General features: G+C 45.3%; 1 protein-coding gene across 1 annotated transcript in view; it reads left to right on the top strand.

Moving 5' to 3' along the window:
• CFAP77 (cilia and flagella associated protein 77) overlaps positions 1 to 27,531 on the top strand; it is a 56,557-nt gene that overhangs the window by 12,829 nt on the left and 16,197 nt on the right. The window contains exons 2-3 of the mRNA XM_088177492.1: positions 20,091 to 20,190; positions 20,712 to 20,928. Of these exons, the coding sequence (XP_088033618.1) occupies positions 20,091 to 20,190; positions 20,712 to 20,928 (317 nt within the window). The remainder of the gene's footprint in view (positions 1 to 20,090; positions 20,191 to 20,711; positions 20,929 to 27,531) is intronic.

Here is a 27,531-nt window from a genome sequence, read left to right as displayed (position 1 = left end):
CATGTCACAGTTCACCTCAGATGTCAAGAATTCAATTAATATTCTATTTAATAGAACACACCATGACCTAACCTTTTAATACTCTTAGTGCGTCTGAGCCCTCCTTATTAGTGTCACTTTCCAACTTTCCTTCTCAGCTGATGCATCTCACAACAACTGGGATGGGGAAATTGGGAGCAGGGGGAGAGGGGAAGAGATTTAAATTAGTTTTGGACCTCACTGTGAGGATTCAGCAGCTTTATCCCTTGTCAAACCTGGCTCCCAGGGGTTTAGCACACCCCGCTTTTCCCATTTTAAAGGTTGGTGTTCTGCAAGTTTCAACTTTCTGTCGATTCAAACCCACAAAAGGCCAAAATTTTTCATGGTTTGAGCTGATCCAGTTTCAAACAGCATTGCCCCTGCCTCACATTATCGAGCTCAGGGTCAGGGGAAACCATTCATGTGAGCAACACCTGCAGGATTCAATCTTTGGCTTCCAGTGTTGTCTGTGCGCTGTGAGGATGGGTCATAAATACTCTGGGATTGGGAGATCAGCACTGCAGAGATTTCCCTGCATTGCATCTGGAAACTGTCTCAGGAAGTGAGATCCCTTGGATGCACCATGATTTTACAGATCAGCATAGAATACTGGAGGGCTCCTTCAGTGAGCAAACAGGGCAGCCCAGTTCCAACGATTGGGGTGGAAATCAGAGCCTTGGAACCAGGTTTTGCCATCCTTGTGCCACCTCTAATGAGCTACTAGCAGAGAGCCAGAAAAACCAGTAAATTGTGTGTTTCAGATCATATGAATTAGAAGACAGGCTTAGTAATCTGATGGGATTTATAGCAAGCTTTTTTAAAGAATATAATTAATTTTAAAAACTCCTAATTGGGATATGCTTCAGGCTGATATTTTTCTGCGTGACGCATTTGCTTGAAAGCAAATAAGTGTTTTAAATTACTCTGTTTCGTTGTAGCCTTTACATTTTGAGAAGAATTAAACAGCAAAAAGTGTTTTTGAAGGCAGCACTTGGCTGCCTGGAGGCAGGCAGGCAGGATGGGGTTAGCACAGAGAACACCTGGGAGGGGGCCACGCTATTACCACCCCTGTGATTTCAGCAAGATTTGTTGGGAAGATCAACCAATAAATACAGAGCCTGTACTGCAGCTCCTTAGAGTGGGAGGAAGAACAGACATTGTGCCAGATATTTTCATGCAACTATATTCATTATTTATGCAGAAGAAGAGATATTTCAGGAAAACAGAGCTGAACCATGAGTGACAAGGTATCTTTCCAGAGCGTAGGGTGCAGGAAAATTGCACTGGGGTTGACAGCTTTTTAATGTAGAGTCTCTATTTCACTGAATTACTGCATGTTGGCATTTCAAAAGTACAAGATGACCTATTTATTAGCTGTGAATCAAACAGAAATTACATGCTAGAAAATAAAAAAGTTGTATGTTTCTTCCAGCTGGTAAGATGCTTATCCTACAGAAATAATATATACAGAGAGGAAAACCTGGAAACAAAGGATCATCAATCACAAGGCACTAAATTTAATGTTGTAGGACCTATATTTGTCATCTAATATTGCAATCATATGTGCTTGTTCCCTTACATGTGATGTAATATTAAATGTATGTGTGTCATAATACTTTAAAATTTCACTGTCCCTGCTCTGCTTAGGCTCCTATCACCTCTTCCCTTTTGGAGAGGGAATTTGGAGTGGCTTGGAAACTTGGCTTTAACAGTGACATATTTGTAAATGGGCAATGCCAGAACCTCAGGAGGAAGGTACCAGCTACCAAACTAAATACTACAAACTAGCAGGCCATGCAGATGGAACATTTCCCTGTGGAAAAGGCAAAAGAGGGAGGAAAAACTGACAAAAGAGCCCAAGCAGTAGCCCTGCACTTTGCTAGAGGCAGATGCCACGTCTTAAAGGAAACACCAACAGCATGCTCTTTTTGAAGAGTGGAAATCCAGCTTTTCCTCAGAAGTTTGATACCTTGGATCTGAACAAAGGGCCAGAAAGCAAAAGCTACAATTGTTGGATTTGCCAACTGACATTCAAATGAAGGTGGAACAAATTCCTGCCTTCTCTGTCCTCATGATCTTACATAAACAATTAGATAAGTTGCAGGAGCAGAAATGTCCAAGCACAAACCTGGAGCAGTGTCAAATGTAGCTTTATAGGTATATTTCATGTACCTTTTAGCTCAGAAAGGAAAAAAAATTATATACTTCCATTTTTCACTCCAACTATCACCATCAATATGAAAAGTAAACACTACTTAGGGAAGTTCAGGTGAACTTGTATCACATGGTGGTTTTATTGTTAAAAAAAAATTAAAATGAAAACCACAAATTGGCTGTGTAGAAAGAAGGTTGCTGCCAAGTTTCTTCTCAAACCTGGCAGTTTTGTACCCAAACCCGTTCTGAACTAGCAGCTTCCAAAATCAGGGCTCTATTATACCCCAGTGACAATGGCCAAGAGCACCAAACTCCTCCTGGCTTTGCAATAACCCTGTCTTGAAGAGGGCAATTGAGCAACAACCTCCCAAAACAATTATAATTTCTGCCAATCCATCCATGTGGCAGGAAAGGGGAGAACAGCATTAAAAACTGCTGCTCCAGCTGCCTGCTCCAGAAAGAAATGAAGAGAAGGAAAAATAGTACTAAAATTCCTGTTGACATATCTGAGACCCATCTGAGAGGCACCTTGAACTTGCTAAAGGCACCTTTGGCTCTGCCATTTTGCCCTTCTGGGAATCTAAAACAATCTTTCACCCACCTTAAATTCAAATCAGCTTTGTAACTGATCAGCACCACTTGGATATATCTATTTTTACATATACATTCTATCAATGTAATGTTCAGGCTTACCAATACAGCATCTGTTTCCTCACAATGGCTGGATAAAGCATATTTTTAAATACATGCTGATCCAGGTGCATTTGCAATAGAAGCAGAGCAGTTATTTCAGCTTTGCAAATTCATTCCAAGTGAACACATAGGATCTTGGGGGGAAAAAAAAAATCTATACATTAGAAACATTTAATTGACCACTTGATGTTATCCCAGTCCCTCTGTGTTGAATCCTGAATGGTAAAACTTAACATGACTCTTTTTTGCTTGAATTATCCTCCTGCTCTTTCATTTATACAAGCTACGTGCTCTAATGCAAGACCCATACATTTGTCTTAGTAATTTATCTCATTTCCTTTGGAATGGTGTCCCTCAGTGGCTCAGAGAAAGTGGAGCGGTTGTTTTAATAGATTTGAGTTTTATCTGCCTCTCTATTTGCAGCAGGGCATAATAATAATAAATTATGATACTAATAAGTAGGTTGTGCAGAATGGACTACAGTGGTACCACTTCCCTCCCCCTCCAAAAAAGTAATTTATGGGTACATTCTTGTGACTTTAGGGGTGTAATAAATTATCAGGGTTCGTTTTTCCATCCAATTTGAGGCAGTGCAGCTGTGTTTTGCAAGCAATAAACTCTCTTGTTGTATTTCTTAGCTAAGCACTGAAAAACACAGTGTGATTTTTTTTCCCTCCCTTCCCAATTATTGTTGCAACGCCTGGTAGCTTCTCTGTAGTTAAGGGTTTGTCAGTGCTTCTATTATAAACCTCAATTTTCAGGGGCCTATAACTTTGCTCTTTTAAATCATAGAGGGCTAGAACTTGGTGTACATCTCTGTCAATCTGGATGCTTTTTTTTTTTTTTTATTTCAACAGAGAAAAAGGCAATTTTTTTAAGGAGTCCAGACCTCAAAATCTGAGCCATGTGTGGAAGTCAGACACACATGGATGTGAGTAGTTGGTAATGCTTGGACACCTTTGCAGCTCCTGAAAAGCCTGGGATCCCTTATTTTGGGCACATCCTGGGGCAATATTTAGATCTTAATTACATTTCTAACAATGTACAAGAAGGGTAGCACCGTGTGCCACTTTCCTGCTGGAGGTTTGGGGATCAAGGACGAGTCAGCCACTTGCAGGAGCTGCCTCCTTAAAGGTGATGCCCTGCTGTTGAGTGCTGGCCCAGGGTTCAGGATGCTGAAAATAGAGAGGGAGTAAAGGAAACTGCAGCAATTCACCCTTCCAAAGCAGCCTCGTGCAGCCTCAGCCAACTCTATCAGCCAAAATATTGTCAGAGGGTCTCTGGATTCAAGGAGAGGTTAAGAGTCTGTGTGGGCATGGTTCCCATTCCCATTCCTGCCCTCTTTGCATTCAGCCTGACACAACCAAGGGTCAAAGAAGGAAGGAGAGAAATGAGAATATACAACACCAACACCAGAACTGCACAATCTCTGCAGCAACCTCAGAGACCCAGGGCTGGGAATAGCAGTGTGTGTGTGTCCAGCCCTGCCAGGGAATGGTGAATTCCTTCTCCCTCTGCAAAACCTGACTTGATGGGGGGAAAAACCCACTTGATTTTCTAGCACTGCTTTGTCCAGGTGCAATTATGCCCCGCACAGGCTTTGCTCTGCATTAGGGAGCCAAACACCTCCTAACACACGGGATTAAAAATGATTTTGGGTTTCCAGGGTGCTCTTTAGTGGGGGCATCATGGCAGGGAAGGAGCAGCTCTGAGCCCCTTTGTGCAGGCTGCTCTTCCAGCTGCTCATCTCAGGCTGCACAGCTCTGCCAGACTAATGCTGCTGCTAAAGCTGCCTTCTACGTGATCAGCAATTAAGCTGTGAAGTCAGCCCCTTAATATTATGTTAACATAGTTCAGTATATTAAATGTAAAACAAGTCATAATTTTTAAAGGTACCTCGGCTTACTGAGTTTAAATGAAGGCAGCAGTAGGACTATCACAGCCATATGCAAATCACCTGCATTTTAAAGCTAACAATAGATTTTGCTTTATTGTTTTGGCATTTAACGAGTGGGAAAATAATAAATTAAGCCACATGGGGAATCCCTGGTGCTTTTACAAACTGAAGCAGTGCCCATTTGGAGAGAGAACATTCCCCATTTTTCTCCCTAGCTGCATTTCTCTTAACCCACCACCTTATTAAAGCTTATAGGGCAAAATTCTCTTCTCATATTCCTCTGGCAGCTCTTAGTCCACATTCAGCTCTCCCTACCTTCCCAGCTGTCTTTCATCCTGCCAGCTCTCTCTGCAGACAGGAAACAGAAGAAGAAGAGGAAAGACTGGCTGGGCCATAGGGAGTCAGAAGAAAGATTTTGTCATAGTTTTAGGAGGGTTACAGTAGCTATTAGAGCATGGATGGTTTTTCTACCTGTTGTAATAGGGAATGCAGCTACCAGAGCAATGGGAGAGGCAGCTGCATCAGGCTCTGGTCAGCAGAGTAATGGATCCCTGCAGGATCCCAAGCAGGGTCTCTGCAGCTGCCTGGTGTGACACCACCATGGCTCTCTGGAGCTGTGGGGCTCCTTGAGGCTGCACAGCCAGAGGAAGGAAGGGGTTGAACGTTTTAGCAGGATGACCTCTCTTGTCCAAAGCATTTTAAAAAACGTTTTTAGACTGCGTCACACAGGGCATGAGCAAAAAAAATTAATTAAAAAACAATTAATTGTATTTTTATTTTAACTCACCCAGCTCTTACTGATCAAAGCCCTGAGCCAAAAGTCAGGCTCAGCCACGAGAGTCACAAAATTACAGAATATCTCAGGGTGGAAGAGACCATAAGATTGTTTGAATGGGCAGGTGTTGATCTTGCCAGTGGCAATTTTGGCTCTCTTATCAAGAATCACACATGCAGCTGAAAGCAGATCATATCATGGCTGCTTGCTCCTGAATGCCATCCTGGATGTGTCTTCTCCAGCCCATATTTTTACAAAGTCACCAAAAGGAAAATACAGGACGCAGCTCCTCTGTGTGAACAAGCAGAGCAGTTCAACACGTGCTTGTTTCCTGTGTTATCTGTGAGAGGTATCAATTATGCACATCCATGAACATCCCCTGCACCTGCATTCCCCCAGGAACCCTTCCACCAGCACCAAAGGACGGAGCAGAAATCAGGAACCAAGGCAAACCAGGCAGCCTAAAGTGAACACGGCTCTGCAGCATTAACTGGCAACAGAAAATTGCCAGGCAGAGTGAAAATTTAAACAACAGGAACATAGAAAAATACTTTGAATGGAAACCTCAGAGAAGTTTGGGATGTGCCTGGGGATAATTCCTCAGCTTTCCTCTCATTGCTCTGTACAATCTCTTAGAAAAGCCCCTGTGGTCTTGCCACACACGTCTGTTTTCTGTCAAATCTGCTGTTTGTCCTACTCAGTGCATTTCATCAGGGGTGTGCAACGTTTGCTCTCACATCCACTCAACGTGAGGAGATTGGAGGTAGAAGGTTTGAGCAGCCCTGTGAATGTATGAAGCACTCCACAAGGATTATGGTTATTTTCATCATAATTCTCCACCCCTGCCTACGTTTGAAGTCAGGGATGTCTGGTGCTGAACCAGACAAGCAGAACGCACACAAAAGCCCAATTAGCTCAGTATCACCAAAGCTCTTACAAACACTAATGCATTAATCATTGTAGAACTAAGAGATGAGCATTGGTCTGTGCTCCTGGCTCCGTTCAGTCGGGTTTTTACTTGACTGATGCTCAGAGTTATGTGATGAATCTCATCCATTCATCTCCACTGTGCAGGAGAGGAAACAGAGACAAAGGCAGAGCACCTCACTGGCCACCCTGACCTCAGTTCATGAAGTCCCTTTGTAAAATTACCAAGTCTTAGCTCAGGAACAAGCACATCCTAGGCTCAGGTCCAGAGGAGCATCAATCCTCCATGCAGTGCTTTTTGTTATCCTGTTAGAAAACCTGGATGTCGCTTAAAAACATGGAAAGTCTAAATATGACAAGAGAATAGACAGGGAAAGGCTAAACAGCAAAAGAAGTGTTTGGTTCTGTAAGAGATGCACAAACACACAAAATCAAGCTGGCTCTGGGAAGAGCTTTTCAGAATACTTGAACATCTCTTGAAAAAAAATGGATTAAAATACAGATTCCCCCTATTATTTTTCAATAATAGAAGTGCAGCACAGAACAACTCACTAGTGCCACAAACTACTTTTTCATTCCTGTTTTTGTTTCATGCTTCAATATCTTCTTCCAGCTGCTCATGTCTCCTTTTCCTTCTCCTCACTTTGATCTATTAGTTTTCCCCAGAAATGGGGTTTATAAATCATTGTAATGCAGCCCTGGGAAAGACGGTGCTTAGTGCAGGGAGAAATACATTGCAGCTAACAGCCACGGCAGGGAGGAAAACTCTCACCTCGGAGAGGGGCTGTGGCGACAGGTTACGGATGGCGCTGGGTTATTTTATGGCTGCATTCCTGCCATCAGGGGCAGGGCCACAGGGAGCGCTGCCTGCACCCCTCCACAATATTTCAAAACTTCCTTCTGCAGGCAAAAACAAACCGCCCAGGGGCTCGCAAGGGAAAGGAAGAGAGGGGAAAAAAATGTTAAAAGAAAGGGAGGGGAGGCAGGACAGGTGGGGATGGATCGCTGGGTTTCTGCTTTTGCACCATCGCATCTTTTTTTTTTTTTTAAAAAAAGAGATGTTTGTGTCTCTTGCACTCTGAAAAGATGCTAATTTCATGCAGGTCCCATCCATTGGCAGCAATGGCAGGATCCAGCTCGCCCAGGAACATTTTCACCCATTTGTGCCAAGGTTTTTGTGTTCCAATTTTGTACTCAGGAAACTTCATTGTTGGAGGACCTCAGGACAAGCTTGAGCCCGGTGTTCCTTGCTGGAATTGAGAGGTCCCACAGGAGCCATCCCTTCAGTGCTGCCCCACTTTGATCCTCATGAGAGCAAATGCTGTTTTTGTTGTTCAAAAATCTTTTTGTGGTTGAAACCTAGGGATTGAGCTTCTCTCCCCAGTCAGGATTTTGAAAGGTGGCTATAATTAAAAATCTAGAATATGAAGCTGGGAGAGGTGCAAGGTGGGCACCAGGTCACAGGGTAATCTCTAAACAGCCTTTCCAGGCCAAATTGGTGGAAGGGCTGTTTTAATATTTGTGGCCAACCTTGGTCAAAGTCTGAGCATCTTCCCAGCAAGGGGACATCCCCTGAGCCCCCTCCTGGGAGTAAGGGTTAGCTCTAAATGCAGAAAACCCAACATCATCACACAGCCAGAGAGACAAACCTTCGTCAGCAGAGGTTTACATCCTTATCTCCTGCCCTGGAGAGCAGCATGGATTAGGGGAACCCATTGCCAGCCCTATTTAATTAGGCAGGAAATCATCATAACTTCCTAAGAGCAGCACAGTCACATACAAGCTACAGGCAGCTCTTTGAAGCACTTGCTGTGTTTTTAGGATCACCAGCTCCTAATAAGACCACCCTGGGCAGACACACCATCCTTTAGTTCCGAAAGCACACAAAAGAGACACCATGCTGGAATCTTACCTCTGTCTTTAACAAAGCATTACCCCCTCCTCACCCTCTTCCCCATAATTGCCTTGTTATTGTCATTGGTGCCATTGTTCATTGGCTCGGCCCTAGAGAGGCCCGAGGGAGCAGTTCTGCCTTAGCTAAACCAATATCTCCTGCAATAACCCCCTGCAGTTTCCCCTTTGCTATCCCATGTTGAATAAATCCTCCATCTCTGTTTGCTGAATGATCATAAAGACATGATTGAAGTTTCAGATTTATGGTTTCCTTCGAATCCAGGAGCAACTCCAATAATGCCAGAGCCTGTTTGCTGACTGTTTTCTGACAGGATATACAGAAAGGGAGATTTGTAAGAGCAAAAACAAGAATGCAGAGATTAGAGGCAGGTGTTTTCTAGACATGCAGCGCACACATATGCAGTCAGGTAGAGGGGTTGGACTCACACACACACACAGCATCCTCTGTCCAAGGATCTCGCTGTGGTTCCCAAGCACCCTGCCAGGCAGGGTGTGCACACAATATTTCACTCTAACAGCAGATCTGTCTCCAGCAGCCACACAAGGGAGCCACAAGAATTGGTTGCTGGGTAAAGGAGGATCCTAACTAAAGACCTCGCTCAGCTGTACTGAAAACTGAAGTGGTTGCTGAAGGGTGGCAGAGGGCTGTGTGTTAAGGTGGTCCTTACTGTCAGCCTCAGGCTCCACATGCCACGAGTTCCCTCAGAATTGTGTTCATGCAATCCCCTGGATGCCCGGGATGCTCTTTGGGGAGTGCAGAGAAATCCTCTGGCTCTTTGGGGAGTGCAGAGAAATCCTCTGGCTCCTGTGGGAGAACATCCCAGACGTTTCCTCTGATCAAAGCACCAACACCCAAAAAAAAACCCCACCAAAGGGGCACTGCACTTAGAGAGAACAGCAGCTGCCTCCTGAGGACACCCAGCCCTGCACCTCCCTGCTGAGGCAACAGCTTCCCAGGGAATCTGGTGCAGGATTGTGACCTTCAAGTTGGGATAACTGTCACCTTTCCCAAAGCTGCTGTCTTGGCCTGGGTGTCCTCCTTTCCCTTCAGCCCAGCCCAGCAGCATTTAGTGAGCCATTCCATTATACAGCTGGATCCCGGGAATTGCACAGCATGGGGCACATTGCTATTCAGATTCAGGTCAATATTAGTTTTTTAATGAATAAACCACAGCAAAGCTGCAGTGAAAACAAAGTTTTTTGACTTTGGTGTCAAAAATCTGAACGGAGCATCCAAAACGCCTTCCCTCAGCCTTGCCAGCACATTTGCTTTTCCCTGACTCACAGCCATTTATGCTCATTCCCACTTTAACAAAAACCTATAAAACTCTTACAGCGTGATGCAGTCCTAAATTAAATGCACTTTAACATTGCTATATAACAAGGGAGTCTTTGCTCTTTTAAATTAATGCATGCAGCTGAGAAGGGGACCTTTCCTGGAAAATTTATTCCGCTTTATTTGGAGAAAACCCCACCTCGTTCCACCTTCTCTGAGAGCAAAGATGATTTTGTGTGTTATAATGAGGAATTTGTAATAACGAGAGCATTGTGTGTTCGAGTAACTACCAAGCCAACAACAGAAGACTTCTGTGAGCAGCAGTGTTTGTATGATGGATGGTAATATTTTTCCTCAGTGCATTACAAAAGAAAAAAGCAAGATAAAAATATCTTCCATTTTCTCCCTAATTTGTAGTTTTCTGGTGTTAGCAAGGCTTATAAGACACATGCTCCCAATTAGCTGCTCCTCTTAATTTAAATGCTTCATAAATTATCTCCTGCGCTTGTGGATTATCACTTCATAATGCGAGTTAGCATTTAAATAAATAGCTGCGATGTAGGAAATTAGAGAGGTTTACAGTCTGAGGCAGCAGCATAATGAAGGAAAATACCACAGCAGCTGAACAGGGGTTGGGAGTGATGTGATGAGGCAGAGATTTTTTTTTTTCCCCCCCCCCTTTTACCTTTTAGCAACCAAATTTGGACTGCAGCAGGGAAAATATGGGTCAGAACTCCAGCAGAGCAGGAGCCTTTTGTAATGGCTGAACACGAAGGGAACGTGGAGAATTCTCAAGCACGTAAAACGTCTGATTTAGCAAATATGATGCAATTAGGAAGTGACTTTTTTGAGCCAACTCTTGGTTGCCTCAGAAGGTTGCCCCTTTGAAAGCAATTGGGCTGCTCATGTATGTCATACCTGAACAGTATCCAACCCCTTATGTTCTAGCTTTAAAAAAATAAAATGGGACAGGAGAGAGAAACAACAGAACAAAGCAGAGCTGGAATTGTGTTGAGGATAGGGAAAGCAATGAGGAAGTCAGATGTAGAGTTATGGGGAATTTTGGAAATATATATATAGAGAGAGAAGAAAGCAAGCATTAATTTGTGAGCCACGTAACTTCTGATGTTTTTTAGCACCATTAATAAGATCAACCTATGGGCAATGAGAGCTTTTATGCATTGGCAGCAACTCCCCAGTGCTATTTCAGCCCGGTTTCACAATTATTGTCCTAAATGTAGACAATTACAAAGACAGGGCAGGGTAAAACCTCATGACAGCTCCTTGGAGGATTAGAGCTCTCTCCAGTGCTTGCTGGTCTTGCCTTTGGTGTCACTGCTGCTTTTTCTGCCACAGGAGAAAACTCTGGGCAGGGGTCAACCCTGTTTGACTGCCACTGAGCTCCTCGGGAGCTGAAAACAGGCACCAGTGGGCTCAGGACCCTTTGGTGTTTGTCTTGCAGAGCACCCAAGGTTGAGCACTGCAGCTCTGGGAAGTTCAGCTATCACAGCTCCCTGCTTGCTCACACACACACACACACACACACAAAATGTCAAAATCATGGATATTTTTTTCAAAAACATTGGAAAATCATAGAAGCCTTGACAGCCTTGACCAAAGTCCAGCCTTAGGCAGGAGTAAAGTTATTAGTTGCCTTATTTCCTGGAGAAAGCCTGACACATTAGGATTTCACAGCAGCTGGCTCTAAGTGTAATGGGCAGGGTGTGATTTTGCTCACTGGGTTTTGCAGTTACATTTCAGCAGGTTGAACACATTTTGCTGTAGGACACAGCAAATGATTCAGGCAGGTTCTTGCATCAGGTTCTTAATGGGAGCTGTGCCCAACCCACAGCACAATTTGGGTGTCTGCTGTATTTAATATTCTTCAAGAGCAGGGGTCAAATTGTCTCCTCATTTCCATCCCTACAACCCTGCTGCTCCCAGGGGAACTGCACTTCTCTGAACTCCCCAGGAATGAACGTGGGCAACTGGACTGAAATGTGCTGGAAGAAGATTTCTGCCTGGACCCCTCAGGATTCAGGTGGAGTCTGCAGCTGCTGCTTGGAGACACAGCTCACCCTGCAGAGAGTTCAAGTCAGCACAGCAGGAGCCTTGTTTCATCCTATAATTTTATATTCCAGCACGTAGTGTTTAGAGAGTGAAAAAGGGACTGATCCCACTCCAACCAACATCTGAAAGTTTACAGCTCTTCATCTCCCCAAGTTTCCAGGTGCTAAAAGAAAGGCTCTGGGGGCCAAACTGTACCTGTGCTCAGCCCTGAAGTGGCTCTGTCCTCTGGGGCATGTTTGCATCTCTGTTATCACTTTGTCTTCTGAACCAGGCAGGGATGGCCACAGGTGCTCCTGGTTTATTCTGTGCCTGAGCCTGATAAGCCTCTATTTCTCTGGACTAGGAGCACACAGAAACCAGCTCTTCTGTCCCAGCTGCAAGGGCCCTTCAGGTCTAAGAAAAACCTGGCAGAAGTCTTGAATTCTGAATGCAGGAGACAGGACTGGAAGCCCCAGGACTGGATTCCTTCAGGGAGATGGTGCCACTTTTTTTACAGAATCACCTTTTCTTCCTAAAGGGCATTTTAAATAATAAAATTGGAAGCTGCCGCATATCTTTCCAACTGATCTACTAATCATATTTCTTCAAATTTTATATCCCTGACCCTTGTAAAGGGATTGCAAGGAAGGCATTTTTTAAGCTGCATTTTAATAAGTCAATATGAAAGCTCAAAATTATTTAAAGCTTCTTAAATAGGATTATATTTGATTTCTTGTGGGAATAGTGAGGGATAGTCTAGTAAAGACGTTCTGTCCTGCTGAGGTTTTATTACATTAAAGAAACAGCATCCTTTTTTAAAAGCAAAAACTTTATCTATTCTCTAATGAAAATGGAGATTATTTCTGCACATGAGGTGACTGAAGTTGGTAAGTTCCAGCATCTTTGATCAGAGATTAGTTTCTCCTTGAGTGAAAGCCAAGAGATTCCTGAACCAGAGGTTCGCCTGAATTTAACAAGTTGTCTCCTCATCTGAAATATTTGAATTTTCTTCTAGGAGGTACCACAAGTGTATTGACTTCAGACAAATTCTGCTGTGAAATAACAGGTAGCTCTCAAGGCAGCCAGTATCTCATTTGCAGCCAGGGATTTAATTTGGCCTAAGAATCAGAGGTCTGTGCTGCTGGGGAACTATTTTACAATATAGGAAATGTCATATCCAGTCTGCTCTGAAAGGCCCACAGCCAAATTCTCCCTTGAATTCAACTCCTTTAATGTCAATGTGACTTATATGAAGGCTATACTGGCAGCACTTAGCTTAGTATGTTCTACTGCAGCAAAATAAAAGCAGGGGAGTTAAATAAAAACTACCTGGGTGAAGTTGGAGCAGCAGCAGGGAGTTACATGGTGTAAGCAGCAGCTACACTGACCTGAGCTGCTCTGGACATAATCTGGGCCAACATCTGGCCTTAAGAACATAAAGGGATTTTTCTTGAAGTAGCAGATGGGGAGGTTCAAAGAACAGATATTATTAAGGATGAAACACAAAGAAAAGGTCATAACTGCTGAAAGGGGACAGAACCTTTAAAAAAAAAAAAAGAAAAACCAAAACCAAGTCCATTGTCTTTAAAAACGAGAGAATATTCTCTCATTCTCAAGTAGCCCACACCCCTCTCTCAGCTAAACCTCAGTGTCCTCACTGAAGCCAGTCATTGAGCAATAGCATTCCCTGGCAGAATTTGACTCCAGGGTTTGCAGCACAGCAGGTATCCCCGGGACTGTGGTTCTCTGGGAAATGACAACCCCACTACATCCTTTCCAGCTCCTCTCTGGCCCCACTTTTCTCTGGGAAGTCAATAACAAAGGTGGTAAAATTGCTTTTTTTTTTTTGCCAAGGTGCTGCGTGCTATTCCGCCCATGTTATACACTGAGCTTCCAAAACTGCTGCCACATCAAAGACAGAATTATTTTCCTGATTTTCCCACACTGATCTGTCCATCCATGCCTCCATTTTCCCACTGATGTTGCTTGTAGGGAGAGCAAGGACTCAGAGAGGTCTTTCTCCATCCAGCTGCTCCAGGACCACCCCATGCTGTCCCAAACCTCCCTGCCATTGTCCCTACATGTCCTCAACTCTATCCCAGGCTCCTTCTGTCTCTTAGAGGTGAATGGTGGTTGTAGCTCAAGAAAAATCAGGCACAGGTAAGACCTCACTCAGCAGTAGCTGTAACCTGCACATTCATTTAGCCTGAATAACCCTTCCCTCCTGCCAAGGGCTTTGTCTTCTGACTACAGCCCACGTTTCTTCCTCAGGACTGAGAGCAGGCAAGGGCTGATGTGAACCTCACAAGCTGTGACACCCTCTACAGAAACACATGTGCTTCTTTGACCTTCAGCGCTGGCACAAAATCCTTACACAGACACAAATTTATCTTAAAGTCAGGAGCGGATTTAATAGAGCAGGAGAAGATCGTTTTCAATATTTCCATCTCAATTATAGTCAAACACCTCGGTGAGTCTCAGCCTTTGGGGCTGTACCTGGGCTGGCTGCTCCCAGCGTGGAGACTGTCGGCAGAATCAGCAGAAATAGCACAACTGGGCAAGGTGTTGGTGATTTATCAATGCTGAAGTAATTCATCCTGACACAGAGGCACCGAGGAGGAGCTCAGGGTCCAGCAGGTGCCCCCAAAGACCTGAGAGTTATACAGTGCCACACATCGACAGTGGCAGACCTGGGATCTGACTCCTTAGCAAAAAACAACCTTTTTTTTTTTTTTCTTCTAAAGCCATTTTCAAACAGCAGAAAGAAGCAGCCTTGTTACAGAGAAAGGCAGTTTTAACAGTTGCTGTGCCCTACTGCTAAAATTGTCCCTCCAACAGCACATTATCTACTAAGTCCTTAAAGATAATTATGACTTATGGTAACTGACTAATATTCAGAGTCCCAGAATTTTGGGGCAAACAGGATTTTTCGATTTTTCAATAGAAAACTAGAAGGTGAATACACCCATGAAGAAAAATGCAAGTATTGTGTACGCAAATACTTTCAGATCTGCCTGGCCCTTTAAAACCAAAATGATAGAGTTCATTTGCATTTAGATCTCTTTGGCTCCCTCTTTTCATCTAAAGACAAATCCTCACAAAGGCTGCTTAATTAGACCAAATTAGATTTCCACCTAGTGGCTTGTCATTCATTAGAAAACGCTGTTCTTTTTTTCAGTTTTGGTAATTATAAGCTGGTCTCGCAGTGTTCACTTCAGGTTCAAAGTCTGACTTGCATTCATGATTTTGTGCAGATGAGAGGAAAATTATTCAGTTGCATCAAGCCTGCCCATTTTACAAGTTAGATAAAGATCATCGCTGGAGTCTTTTATGTAATGGGGTATACTCTTTCTTAAGTCTTTAATGATTAATTGTAATAGCATAACTCATGGCAATTTTCAAGACTAAAAGCTAAGTGCAAACAGTTGGAATGCACAGGGACTGTATCACAAGTGGGTGCTTCCCCTGGACTGGGGTTTCTGTGCTGGGCTCTCTGTGTGTGGCCCTTGCCTGTTGGTGTTCCAGCTCTGTTGGGAACAAGAAAATGGCAAGGGGCTGGTGCCAGGGGTTGTGGAGGGAGAGCCTGGGCTGGAAGTGCTGTCTTCCTTCTCTCGTTGCCCTCTCAAACCCAGCCTCTGCTGCCAGCCTTAAACAAAACGCGGCTTCTAGAGGGGAAAATCGTTCAAATCCACACCTGACACTCGAAGGTTGGTGTCTAATAAGGCTGCAGCTCCCAGGGCAGGTCAGTCAGGTTAGTGGAGACTGCACTTGCAGATGTACTCTGGGTTAGCAGGGTGGCTGACCTGTCTGGAGTATTTGCAATGAAAGGAGTTAAACTCACAACAAGATCCTTGAGCTTTGCCATTTCTGACTCCAAGGGCAGCAGTTTGCCCAACCATCACCCTTTTCTCTGGAAAGAGAAAGATTCTCACACTGCTATAGAAGACTAGGATGATTTGGTCTCACTCTTTTCTCTCCCCAGTCCAAACTCTGTTCCCTTTGCTGCCCTGCATGGGCACACTAATTCCCTGCCTCAGTTTCCCCTTTATTAGAGAGTGTTAATGCTCAGTGGCATGCTTTGAAGCTTAATAAAGCAGGGACAGATCTTGTGGAGGTCCATCAAGCAAAACTTCCTTTGGCTTTGACCTTTAATGCTTATGAAAATCATCGAAGACAACTGCCAACTTATTATTAATAATCTTCTTGGGAGTGGAAGTTACAAGCAGTCTGCGCCAGGCAGCCCAGCAGCCACCAGCTCCTGCTAGGATTTCTTCTGCACCAACAAACCCAGATTTTTCAGGTGTGTTTTTATAACAACATTCTTGGTTTTGCCTTTTTTTTTTTTTTTTTTTTTTGTGAGAAAGTAAGTTTTCCCTTCCACCTTTAAAAAAAAAAATCTCATCAAATTTGCCTTTCTCAAAACACTGAACATTCCCTTTCTCATCTACCTAAACCTGATGTTGAGTTACTGTCCCCCAGAGGCTTTCAGTAGCTCAGTTCTGATGTATCCCTGCACTTTGTAGCTCACTGCCTTCTTAGAGTGTAATCAAACATCAAGCTAAGTAGCAAATAAATCTCCCGATCTCATAAGCTGCACAGCAAGATCATGTAAATGCAAATGAAGGGCTTGATTTCAAGCTGTCGCGGGGGGAAGGAGGGAAAAATGCTGGGCCTTGTCACTGCAATCACTTCACTCTGCAAGTGCAGTAAATCTGCAATAATAATAGTAATGGCAGCGTGACGGGAGGCTTTACTGTACAAGGGGGTGTAATGAAAAGGGGAACAGAAGGTAGGAAGGAGGCAGGGCCTGGCAGGCTGAAAATGCACCAGCACAGAGTTTGCAGGTGTCCACAGGGCAGAGCCAGAGAGGAGGGGATGGGGCAGCCCCGGCGGACTGGGAGCACAGAGGATTCATGGATTTGCCCAGCATCCCCTCCCAGGGAAAGGCTGCAGAGGCAGGGATTACAAATCCACAGCTCAGTCTCTTCCTGTGCCTCTCTGTGTGGACGTGTCTCCCACCTCTCTCAGTTATCTTTAGAAAATCGGTGCAATGTGTGTTGCTGGGCTATGAACACCGAGGGATAGAACAGAAATAACAACAAAACCCGGAATCCTTAAAAATTTTGCACTTCCTTAAGCCTTTGCAACGCCTTCACCTCTAGAAACAGACCCCTTTCAGAGTCTTCCTCTTCCTTCATAGGAAACATTTTCCAACACTCAAATAGAAATCCAGGGCTCAAGCCCAGGGCTGCACAGATCAGAAAGTACCTGGCAAAGGCTGGGGATAACTCAGTACACCCATCAGCACTCACTTTCCAGCCAGTCAAGGTATCCCCACTGATCAAACACCCCCAGCACTGCACCATGACCAGTGGGAGCATGGCACCCTCCAAACCCAGCCCAAACACACCCGGTTCAACCAAGGAAATTATCATGTCCAAGGGGAAAGGATGCACCAGCCAAGCCCTAAAGACAGTTTGAGAGAGCAAACAAAGCCTCAACACACGTCTCTCATAGCCCTGAGAGGTGTTGATCTCTGCTGGGTGCTCTGGGAATGCTTCAGGAGAAGGTCTAGAGCTGTCTTTTCCAAACTGGCTGGATAAACAGCATTTAGGATGCTGGATTTTCCTCACTGAGGTCGTAAAGGGAGAAAACTTGCAGAAGGTACCCAGAGAAAATTAGGACCGCCTGGGATGCAGAGAGAGACGGTTTTAATTAGAGCCAAGAGGTGGGAAATAAGGCAGAGAAATGACATCTTAATGAGGTTTAATGAAGTTGTCTGCTGATGGGCACAGCTGTCAGACAGATCTGTATTCCAGCCAAGCAGCTTTGTGACAGGCTAAACCTGAACACAGGGAACGGTGCTGGAACTGGGGGAGAAAGGGAAAAAAAAAAAAAAAAAAAAAAAAGACCTTCTGCATCAACTTTGGCTCAGTTTCCTCACTGCTTTATGACAGAGCATACCTGTAATGCCCCAGGACAAACAAATGAAACCAGTCCATGAGCTGGAAGCAGCATTTTGCTAATTTATGAACGAGAAAGGCTGTAATTGTGGATCACACCAAGCAAGATGCATTCCTGCTACATCCTTCCCCTTCTTTGCTTTTGTAGGTAAAAGATGTTGGCAGGCAACCAGAGTCCTCTGAGTTCGTTGATTTTTCTTCAGGCACAGATTCTCTCCATGTTCAACATATTGGACCAGATTTTTTTTTTTTTAATTAATTATCCAGCACCTTCAGCTTTATTTATTCAGTGCAAAGTGACTGTAAAATGCCATCTGATCATAAAAGGAAACAGCATGCACTCACTTTGTGATGGAGTAAACACCCAACTGTGTCAACTTCAGGTGCTCTGCAGAAGGGACTCTTTAAATCCCACAATTTCTTCCATTCTACAGAGTTCTGCACTCAAGGGTTTGGAAGCAGCTTTGCCACAGGTTACAAACCTCTCTCTTTCCCTGCAGTTTCTCAGTGATTTTTGTCCCATCTGACACACCTTTGCCACCATAGCAGATTTCTGACCTCATTTCCCCAATCTGTTACCAGAACACGATCCCAGGAAAACGCTTTTTTTCATGCACCCGAGGAACATGGAACCATTTCCCTTCTACACCAGTGACAACAATCTCAAACCAGCTGTAAATACAGGACTAGATCAGCAATGAGAGCTCCTTGATCATCACATTGCACGAGCTCCTGCACGCACAGAGTGCACACATGGTTTGTCACTGCCAGTGGCACCACAGCCATGGTGGCACCAAAACCCTCTAAAACCCCACTAAAACCCCACTCAGTCCCCTGGTGGAAGCAGGTGGGGAAATGCAGCCATGGCTGCATCACATCACTGGGTCAGTGGATTTTCGAAAGGGCTGCTTGCAACAAAGGCTCTGTAGTTTCACACAGGGCAGGTCCCTAAAAGTCATTTTCTGGTGAACCCATGCTCCTGAGAGCCATGGAAATGCCACTCTTCCTTCAGAGTTTGAGGAATTACAAGCACATTTTAGAGACCTCAACACAGAGGTGCCTGTTCTGGACAGAGGTTATTAACCCTCACTCTCCAGGCAAAACTGGCTCAGTGAAAGTTTTGCCTGAGCCGAGGGTGATGCAGAAGAGCACACTGGAAAGCAGCCACCATGCTGGCAGTGTACAGGGGAGCTGCTCTGAGGCCTTGGCCAGGGTTTGCACGGTGCTGACCAGGAGTAAAAGGAAAATTTTGGTGGGGATGATGCTCCTACATGAACAGCTCCAGTGAGCTGGGTCCCTTAACCTGCACAGCCTCAGCCTGCCATGGTGGCAAGCTGGAGGTGGCTCATTTGCAGTTTCCTTTTCACAGTATCTCTGCACAAAGGGCTGTATTTGATTCAGCAGCTCCTGCCCCAGAGTGTTCACTGTGTAGTGTGACAATGGCCATCTCAATGTCAGCGTTCAGTGCTCACCCAGGAGAAGCACCAAGTGGTATTTCAGTGCTTTCATTCTCCCAACAAGACCTGCCAACACCTGCAACGTCCCAGCTCTCCTAACACCCTTCCCATGGAAAATAACCTGTCCCAAAGCACCCACATCCTGCCCTCAGGGCTCCTGGGGACTCTGCTCCAGCTTTCCCTGTGCCAGGCTCTCTCCCCTTCCCTCCTCTGCCGCCTCTCTTTCAAGCAGCAATGAGGTTTCAAGACACACATCCTGCAGTGACTTCACCATGGAGATGGGAGAGGGGAGACAGAAAGGTGAGGGGAGGACAATTAATCCACCAGGACACCACCAGGCTGGGACACAAATGAGCTGGGGACGAGTTAATTTGGAAACTAAATAGAAACGTTGTTACTGAGCTGAAGTTCTTTTCTTTTCTGCTATAAACCCCAGGCTCGGCCCTCCTTTCTTCATCCCCCCTATCCTCCTTCTGCAGCATGCCTTGTGTCTTGATTATTCCCAGGCAGAAGCAGCCATGTGATTTTGCCTGGGGAAGTTTACATCAGTTTTCTGGGAGGATGCACAACTTGGAAATGAAATAACTCAATGTAAAGTTAAGAGCAGCTGCTGTCTCCCCAGCAGCCACCACAGCTGGGCATGCCCCCCAAAGGAGAGATTAACCAAACAAGGAGACTTCAAGTCCATATCTATTGAGCCAGGATCTCTATTTCCAGCAAGGCTAGGTCTCTTTATAACTCAAAACCAAACTTGTGTGAAATTCAGCATCCTTTAGGCTTCAGCTCCTCTCTGCACTATGGCACTCACTTGTGCAGTGGGATTCAAGCCCTTGCCAAATGGACACTCCTGGTACTTGTGGCCATGTTCTGTTACAAACTTCTGTTTTCATGGGCTTTATCTTATCAGAAAAGGTCTTTATTCTTCTCTATTAATGCTCTATATGCTTCTCTATTCCCTTTTCTGCAGCCAGAACTGGGGAAGCCCAAGAGAAACTGCTACTCCCTGCCAGGCCTAGATTTCACCTATGGGATGTACATGCACAAGAGAGATGGAGGAGTCCCTGAAGGTAGGACACTGCCCCTGAAACACAGACCTGCAACAAAGTCCTAATGCTAGTAGGAAGTCTCTTCTCCTTCCCATGGCTCTTCAATACTTCTCATCAAGCTGGAAGTCCAGAACTCCAACATTTTACCCACTTTCATTAATATCACTCCAATTGCTTGGTGACAGTGAAATCTCTCTGTCACACTGGAAACTTTCAGAGGCTCACACACAGCCCAAGCAGGAAGGGTGCACCTGCAAAGGGTGATACACCTGGCCACTGTCAGAACTCTGTCAGGGCTCCTGCTCTGTGCTCTCAGGCACAATTTCCCTGTAAAATCAGACATCCTGAGCAGGCCAGGGTGGAGGTGAGAAGACATTCAATTCACACAGGATATGGGATGCAGTGGGACAGGGTATGAAGCTGACAAAAGGAACCTTAGCCACACAAGACCCCCAGGCACGGTGCACACACATCAATCTGCTTTCCCAAACAGCAGCTAACTGAGATGCCTGATGTTTTTCTCTATTTCCTTCCATCTCCAGCCATAGGCCACTGGGATTCAGTGAAGGCCAAGCCTCATAAGAGGGTGATGCCCCCAGATTTCGTGACCATGGGCAGCAGGGCTGTGGATGAAGGCTGCACCAAAGCCCGGGAGTTTGCTCTGTACTACAAGTACATGGACATCCGCTGCAAAGATAAGAATATTCTCAGATATGGTGGCAAGATCCCTCCAGGCATGACTTTTGGCAGGCCACCACGGTAAGGGGGAAGATTTGGGCCCTCCTCAGAACGAAATTATCCTTTCCTACCCTCACACCTACATCTCTCCTCAATCTCAGCCACAGTCCCCAAAACAGAAGGGTCCTGAACCTGGACATGCTGAGTCACAGCATCACATGCATGTCTGGTGACACTTGTGCCAGATAATCAACTACCTGAATCTAACATACATGCCTCATTTTACCTGTGGTATTAAGGGCTTGAAGCCTCTTAAAAATATCTTCAATGCCAAGCCTTTAATCTAAAGGAATATGTCAGCCAGAAAATTGGCATCCCAGGGTCAGAAAATCAGGGCAAAGAACATTTCTATCTGTCTGCACTGGTTGAAATGCTCTGGTGGAGTTAAAGATCAGTTCAAGTTCTTTATCCTGCTCTCTCCCACTTAGCTCATTGCCCTGCACTGGGCAGAAATTGGGAGTAGAGCAGGATAGAGGCAAAAAAGCTTCTCCCTGCCAGTGCAACTCCAGCACAAACCAGTGCTCAAAGCCTCTGGAAGTCCTGCTGGAGCCCAGGGGGGTTTCTTGCTCAGTGCAGGTCTGGACCAGACATTAGGTTTTATTTTAAGAGCTAGATAATAATCACTACCAGAAAAATAACAGCTACAAATTCTAGAGAAAAGACATGATGAATGGCACCGTGTATTTTACATGATAGTAAATGGGCTTTGCATATGCAAATTGAATGGATTTTAAAATGGTATTTAATGACAATTTTCGTAGCAGACATTAACATTAATTGCATCAAAATGAAAATGTAGCATTAGCTTGCTGTTAGCTGCAAATGCCCCAGCTATAAAGCTTTATCTTTATCAGTATCAGCCCTCACCGATGTGACAGGGCTGCTCTGCAAATTGCAGGCAAAAGGGCTTTTACGTTGCAAAAGTATCCCCCAATGTAGGGCAAAATCAACATCAATTTTGCTTTATTTCTTCATAAACGGAGGTTAAATGGCTGCCTGTAACAAGCCCAGGCATGCCTCAAAAGTTTTAAGGAAAATCTGCAGACCCCACAACGGCAGAAGTAGTGAGAAAGGGCTTTTAATTGAAAGTTATTATTGTACAACTTGCCTGCTCCTTAATAGCTACCTTTTATGCAGACTGATTGTACTTATCCCTTTACTTTAAAAGCACGTTATAGATAAAACCGAATTACTGGGATTATCAAGGAGTTGTTACAGCCTTTTCTGTAAAAGTGGGAGGTTAACACACTTTTCCATGACTGGCAAGTTAAAAAGACCAGCTTTGGTGAGCATTCCCAGGACAAGCTGGTCCCTGGTCACAGCTCAGGTTCAGCAAGACCCATCTTCCTAAAAATGACCTGGTTGTCCATGGATTTCAGTTGGGTTTGGACTCTAAGCCCTGTCTAACTGTGATCTCAGTGCTGCTACCTGACAAGGTGCTCTCAAGTAAAAAGCATATGCTAGTCTGGGGGCAGAAGAAAACAGTGACAAATATTTTTTTTCACAACTCCAAGCACTTCATGTCTTTAAGAAATACCAGATGTGATCAACATCTGGGGTGCAGTGAAGTTTTCCAGCAAGAACAGCACCTGCCTGTCATCCCCCAGCACAGTGTGGCTGAGGAGGCCAGAGAGCAAAGGTGCTTTCCATGGCACTGGAAGCATCTGGAGACACCCAGCCTGATGATGGGGTGCTCTGGGACAGCCCAGAACCCCAGTGCAGACCCTGCCCAGTCTGCACCCACAGCCCTGGTGCAGCTCTCTCTCTGCACAGTGGGAATTGCAGCTGGTGCCAGCCCACAGCTCAGGGCTGGGCTGCTTCTCTGGGAACCCAAATCATTCAGCAGCTGGCACAGGAACGTGGCTGGGGTCGGTGGGTGATGGGCAAGGGGCTTCTCAAGCCCTGGCAATTCATCTCCAGCCCCTCCTCAGGCCCTGGGCTGTGCTGCTAAAGGCTTCTGTCTCCTGGAGACACCAGGAGTCGTCCCTAAACTCACAGGTTGGAGCTCCCCTGGATCATCCCAAATAGAAACAAGCACAAAAGCTGTGGTTGCTATTAGTGCCTTGTTAATCACTGCCTGGCCCTGCTGCTGCTCTAACTCACATCACTTGTGCCTCTGCTTTCTGCTCACGGTGTGTGCAGCATTTCACCAGGCAGCCTCAGACACTGCAGCAAGCTTTCTGAAGCTTTGAGGCCTCTTTCCTTTCTTTTCTTGGGATATTTACCTTCAAAGGTCACCCATACCCCTCTATAATTCCCCCTGGGCACTTTCCAGGGGAGAGAAGCATTGCTGCTTTTTGCTGATTCCCCCTATTCTCTCCCTCCCTTTTCCCAGAGTAATGTTTTCTAAGAATCATGTGGCCAGCTTTGTTGTGAGAGTCATAAAAAGGACATTTTTCATCTCTCCTTTTTCCTGCTCCCGCTCCCTTCTCTCTCTCAGTAGCAGACAGAGATTTATTCCTTCCCCGATGCCTGTGGCATTCGGAGTTGGGAGGGGTCAGGGGAGGCACTGATGGGACATAACAGATAATGCAGTGGTTCCCCAGGGGCTTGTCCAGCCCCGGAGCCGATCCATCAGCAGGCAGTGCTCGTGCCAAGGTCAGCAGTAACGAGGATGTGCTGGGGTCCCCCGTGGGGCATCCTCCAGCCAGGCTCCCCCAGTTCATGCTCCCCAGTTCTGAGCTCTACAGGAGCTGCCTTGTGCAACCACACTTTGCAGGAGAGGACATCCACTGGGCTGGGCTAACAGCACACAGGCTCAGCTTCACCTCTCCCAGCCCTCCTCCCCACCACACACAGCTCCACAGGCTCATCTTCCAAGGAAAACTCCCATCTTTGACAGTCCCCTCCAGGAGCTAAACCCCATCCACGTGCTCTGTGCACAACACATTACAGAGCTGCTGAGGGTTGCTGTCCTCTCAGGTCTTTTCATTTAAAATAACCCCACAGCTGTATCCAGCCTCCAAACTCTGCAATAATGACCTTGTTTTACAAGGTGGAGGCTAGAGGACACTGAGTGTGCTGGGGTTTGATGATACTGGAGACCTAAAGGCACAGAGGGTCTGTGAAGACCTCCAGGATCTTCACTGGTGTCACTCCAGCCTGCTATTCAAGGTGCATTTGGAAACCTTAATAGGTGTCCAGACCTGCATTTATCCTCCTGAGCACCTTTTCAGAGTGAGCTTCACTGTGCACTGAAATCAGCAGACATTAAAGGATCATTTTTGGAACGAGAAGTAAACACAAAGACGTGGATGCTGTCTACAGCCAGATTTTAGATGCTATTGATCTGTGCAAGGTCGCACAAGGAGTTTGAAGGCAGAACACTCCAGCACACAGTTGGTACCCCGAGCACTGTTTCTGTCCCCAGGAGTGAGCAGGGCAGAGTGCACCCTCAGCATGGACACACTGCCCAGCACTGCCAGGGCTTGCTTGGAGAGAAAAGCTTCCAATCACCTCTTGGTGAGCATCCTAAATCTGCCTGCTACACCCCAGAACCTATTCCTGGACACGAGGAGTGCACAGCCAGTGCCATCCTCTGCCATTCTGCACCTGTACCTGCTCCAAACCCTGCATGGCCATAACCCTGCCTCCCACGGGCTGCCATGCACTTGGCAGTTGGCCTGGAGGTTGGGCTGACCTTGGGTGTGCTGGCAGGATTTCCCTGGCACTCTGTCATCCCCAGGGCTCCTGCCGGGTCCCCCCCACTGTCTGCCTTCGCTTCAACTGTCCCTTTCCTGAATTTCACAGCCCATTTTCCTTCTGTCTTCATCTCCTGCCTTCATTCCACCTCCCATTCTCTAAAACGGCTCCTAATCCTTTGGCAGCTGTTTTCATCATGTTCCTGCAGCAAACTCACCTCTCTAAAGTGTTTGGTCACTGCAATTTCTCTTCTTCAAATTGTTACACTTGGCCAAGGACATCAGTTACCCAGTACCGCCTCTTTAATTGGAATAATTTGCAATCATCCCAATCTTTCAGCTTCCCTGAGAAGGAAGATTTCTATGCTCGTGCTCTGCTTAGAAAGTGGCCTTTCCACCCAAACTCTCTCTGCTGTTTGGACACAGTCAGACCAAAGTTTAGAAAGCTGCCCAAGAGGTGCTGAAATATTTCCACTGATAGGTTTATTTTTTATATACTTAAAGAACATTTCAGGTCGTTAATACATGGCTGTGGAAAGAAAGGTAATCTAGATGTAGACCAGCTGCAAAGATGTGAAAGAAATAATGATGAAGAGCAGAGGGTGTTACTGGAAAGAACTCACCAGGAAAAGTTGGACAGGCAATAAAATGGAATATTATGGCAAGTGTGCATCTGATCCATGATCATTAGAAGCCAAAGAGCATAAAGCTACCAAAATCCTAAAGATTAGGGAGAAAAAAAGTTTTCCAGAAAAAGAAAACAAAAAACACTGAGGACTGACAAAACACATTGTAAAAATATAACACAGTGACTGGAATCACTGTCAGGCTCATGGCGACAGAGAAACGCAACCAAGTTAAAAAAATCCAGGACTCCCATCAGCTCAGATAATTGCACATCCTATCCAATTCCACAGTGAAAGGCACTTTGTGCCTCTGCCACCATTCTCACACTGCTAAGATAAGAATTTCTATTTCAAGAATAGTTTTCTTCTCCTGGAAACGTTCCAGGCTGGGTATGTGGTCGCATTGTTACTGCAGAGCTCCCAGCCACACCTGCCTGCGCCGTGCCCCAGCAGCTGCTTGGGCAGAAGGACCTGTTACACCCTTCCAAAAATCCTCAGTGCACCATGAAGATGCTGATTCCCCTCCAGAGTGGTTATTTGCTTAATCTAAGAGTTTCTGTCTGCTTCAGGCCGATGGTTTAAGAGAAAATAATAAGCCAAGTCATGGTTTGGCATAAGGTTCAGGTCCTGCACATCAGCCACAGAGCTGGGAAAAAAGAGATCTGAAGGACAGATTTAGATTCCCTTATTACCAATTGGTTTACACTGAATAGGAAAGTCATTTACTCTCACACAGACTGGCTGTGGTCTGTGGGTTTATCTCCATTGATTATATCCGGCTGAAAAATTTCTTCCAAAACTTTACCATCCAGAGCTACTTCTAATCACAAGTGAACCTTTTTCTTTGTCAACTTTTGCTTTTTCAGCCTGTGCAATGAAAACCTGGGTCAGGGGGAATAACCACAGAATCCCTTCTGTGAAAACAATGCTTTTCAGCCCTCAACATCTTTTCCTTTCAAAGTCATGTTCCCACCCAGCCAGAGAGATTCAAGCATGGGATGGAGGTCAAGGGGAAGACCTCGTGCTTTGATTTCTTTTGCTCAGCGTTGAAGGGTTTTTTTCCTAGGTTTTTCACTCATTGGGATGTTTTGCATTTGTTGATGGTGGCAGACTGAGCACTGTTCTCACTCTCAGCCACAGATCTGGAGCTCCAGGCAGAACAGCTCTGTCCCACAGTCACATCCCACCCGAGTTCCTCAGAGGATAACAGCAGATAACAGCAGACAAATGTGTTGAAGACAAACCTAAATAACCTTCAATTAATTCAGCCAAAGGGCATCTCCAACCCTAAAATCAATGCTAGCACACAAATTCCAGCTTGTCAAGCCAGTTATTTAATGGGCAAGAGCTGGTTTGGTATCTTCACTGCAAGACACACGTTTCCGTATGTGCTTTTAGGACCAGTGCAAGCAAACATCTCACTCGGCCTGGGAGGGAATAGTAAAGCAAATTGGTGCTCTTGTAACCATGTGTACTCCTAAGTACAGCTGTGAGCATCTGATAAATCTTTTAAAGTGCATGTTTACAATGGATTTTATTCTTTTTACTGTTCTATACATATGAGCCCTCTGAGCAAAATAACAGATCCTCTGACACTTAGAAGAAGCCACTGCCTCATTGGCTGCCCGCAGTGAAATAATTTATATTGTTATTTCCTCACCCAAATTGCAAGGATTGTAAAGAAGCTTCAGAAATTCAGAGTAATCAGTGCTTTGGAGGCACAGATCCCACAGCTGCCACACGGGTGGAAGACCCACTATTGCAACTGAGAGTTTTGCCGGCCCGAAGACTGCAAAAAAAATTGGTCCCTGAGTGTTTTCTACCATTTTTTCTCTTGTTATTTTCTTCAATAGTTAATGGAAAGCAAGGACAAGTGGAGATCATTTAAAAATGATCTTTTGGGCCTCTCCATGAGTTTATTGCCAGGACCTATTTAGAGAAGCATAAAGCTATAACGGGTCCATAACTTTAGTGTGTATTGCTTAAGCTGTTTAGGAAAACGAGGAGCCTTTGGACTCACACGCAGCTCATCTTGCCACCACAAACACACCCACACACGTGTGTGTAGGGACCTCGAGCCTAATTGAATTCACCCTTGTGAAAGCCTTAACAAATTGTAAGTGACCTTTTATCCAAATTTCAAAGTCAAGGATTCACCACTAACTGCACATCCCTCTTCTGCCATTCACCCTTATGCAAAACCCACAAACAATTAAAAGAAATAATGAAGAGCCCAGCGGTCCTTTTTCCTAATTAGCTGCAGGAGGCAGTGCTGGGGAGTGTGGTTAAGTGCTTCAATTACCTCGGCCCTCCTCGCAGCCCTTGTTAGAAGAGACAGGTCCAGGGGCCAAAGGGGA

This window comes from Sturnus vulgaris, chromosome 22 (assembly GCF_052056855.1).
Source record: "Sturnus vulgaris isolate bStuVul1 chromosome 22, bStuVul1.hap1, whole genome shotgun sequence".
NCBI classification, from domain to species: Eukaryota; Metazoa; Chordata; class Aves; order Passeriformes; family Sturnidae; genus Sturnus; species Sturnus vulgaris.
The sequence above is the reverse complement of the archived record's forward strand: the minus strand, read 5'-3'. Positions and strand labels throughout refer to the sequence as shown.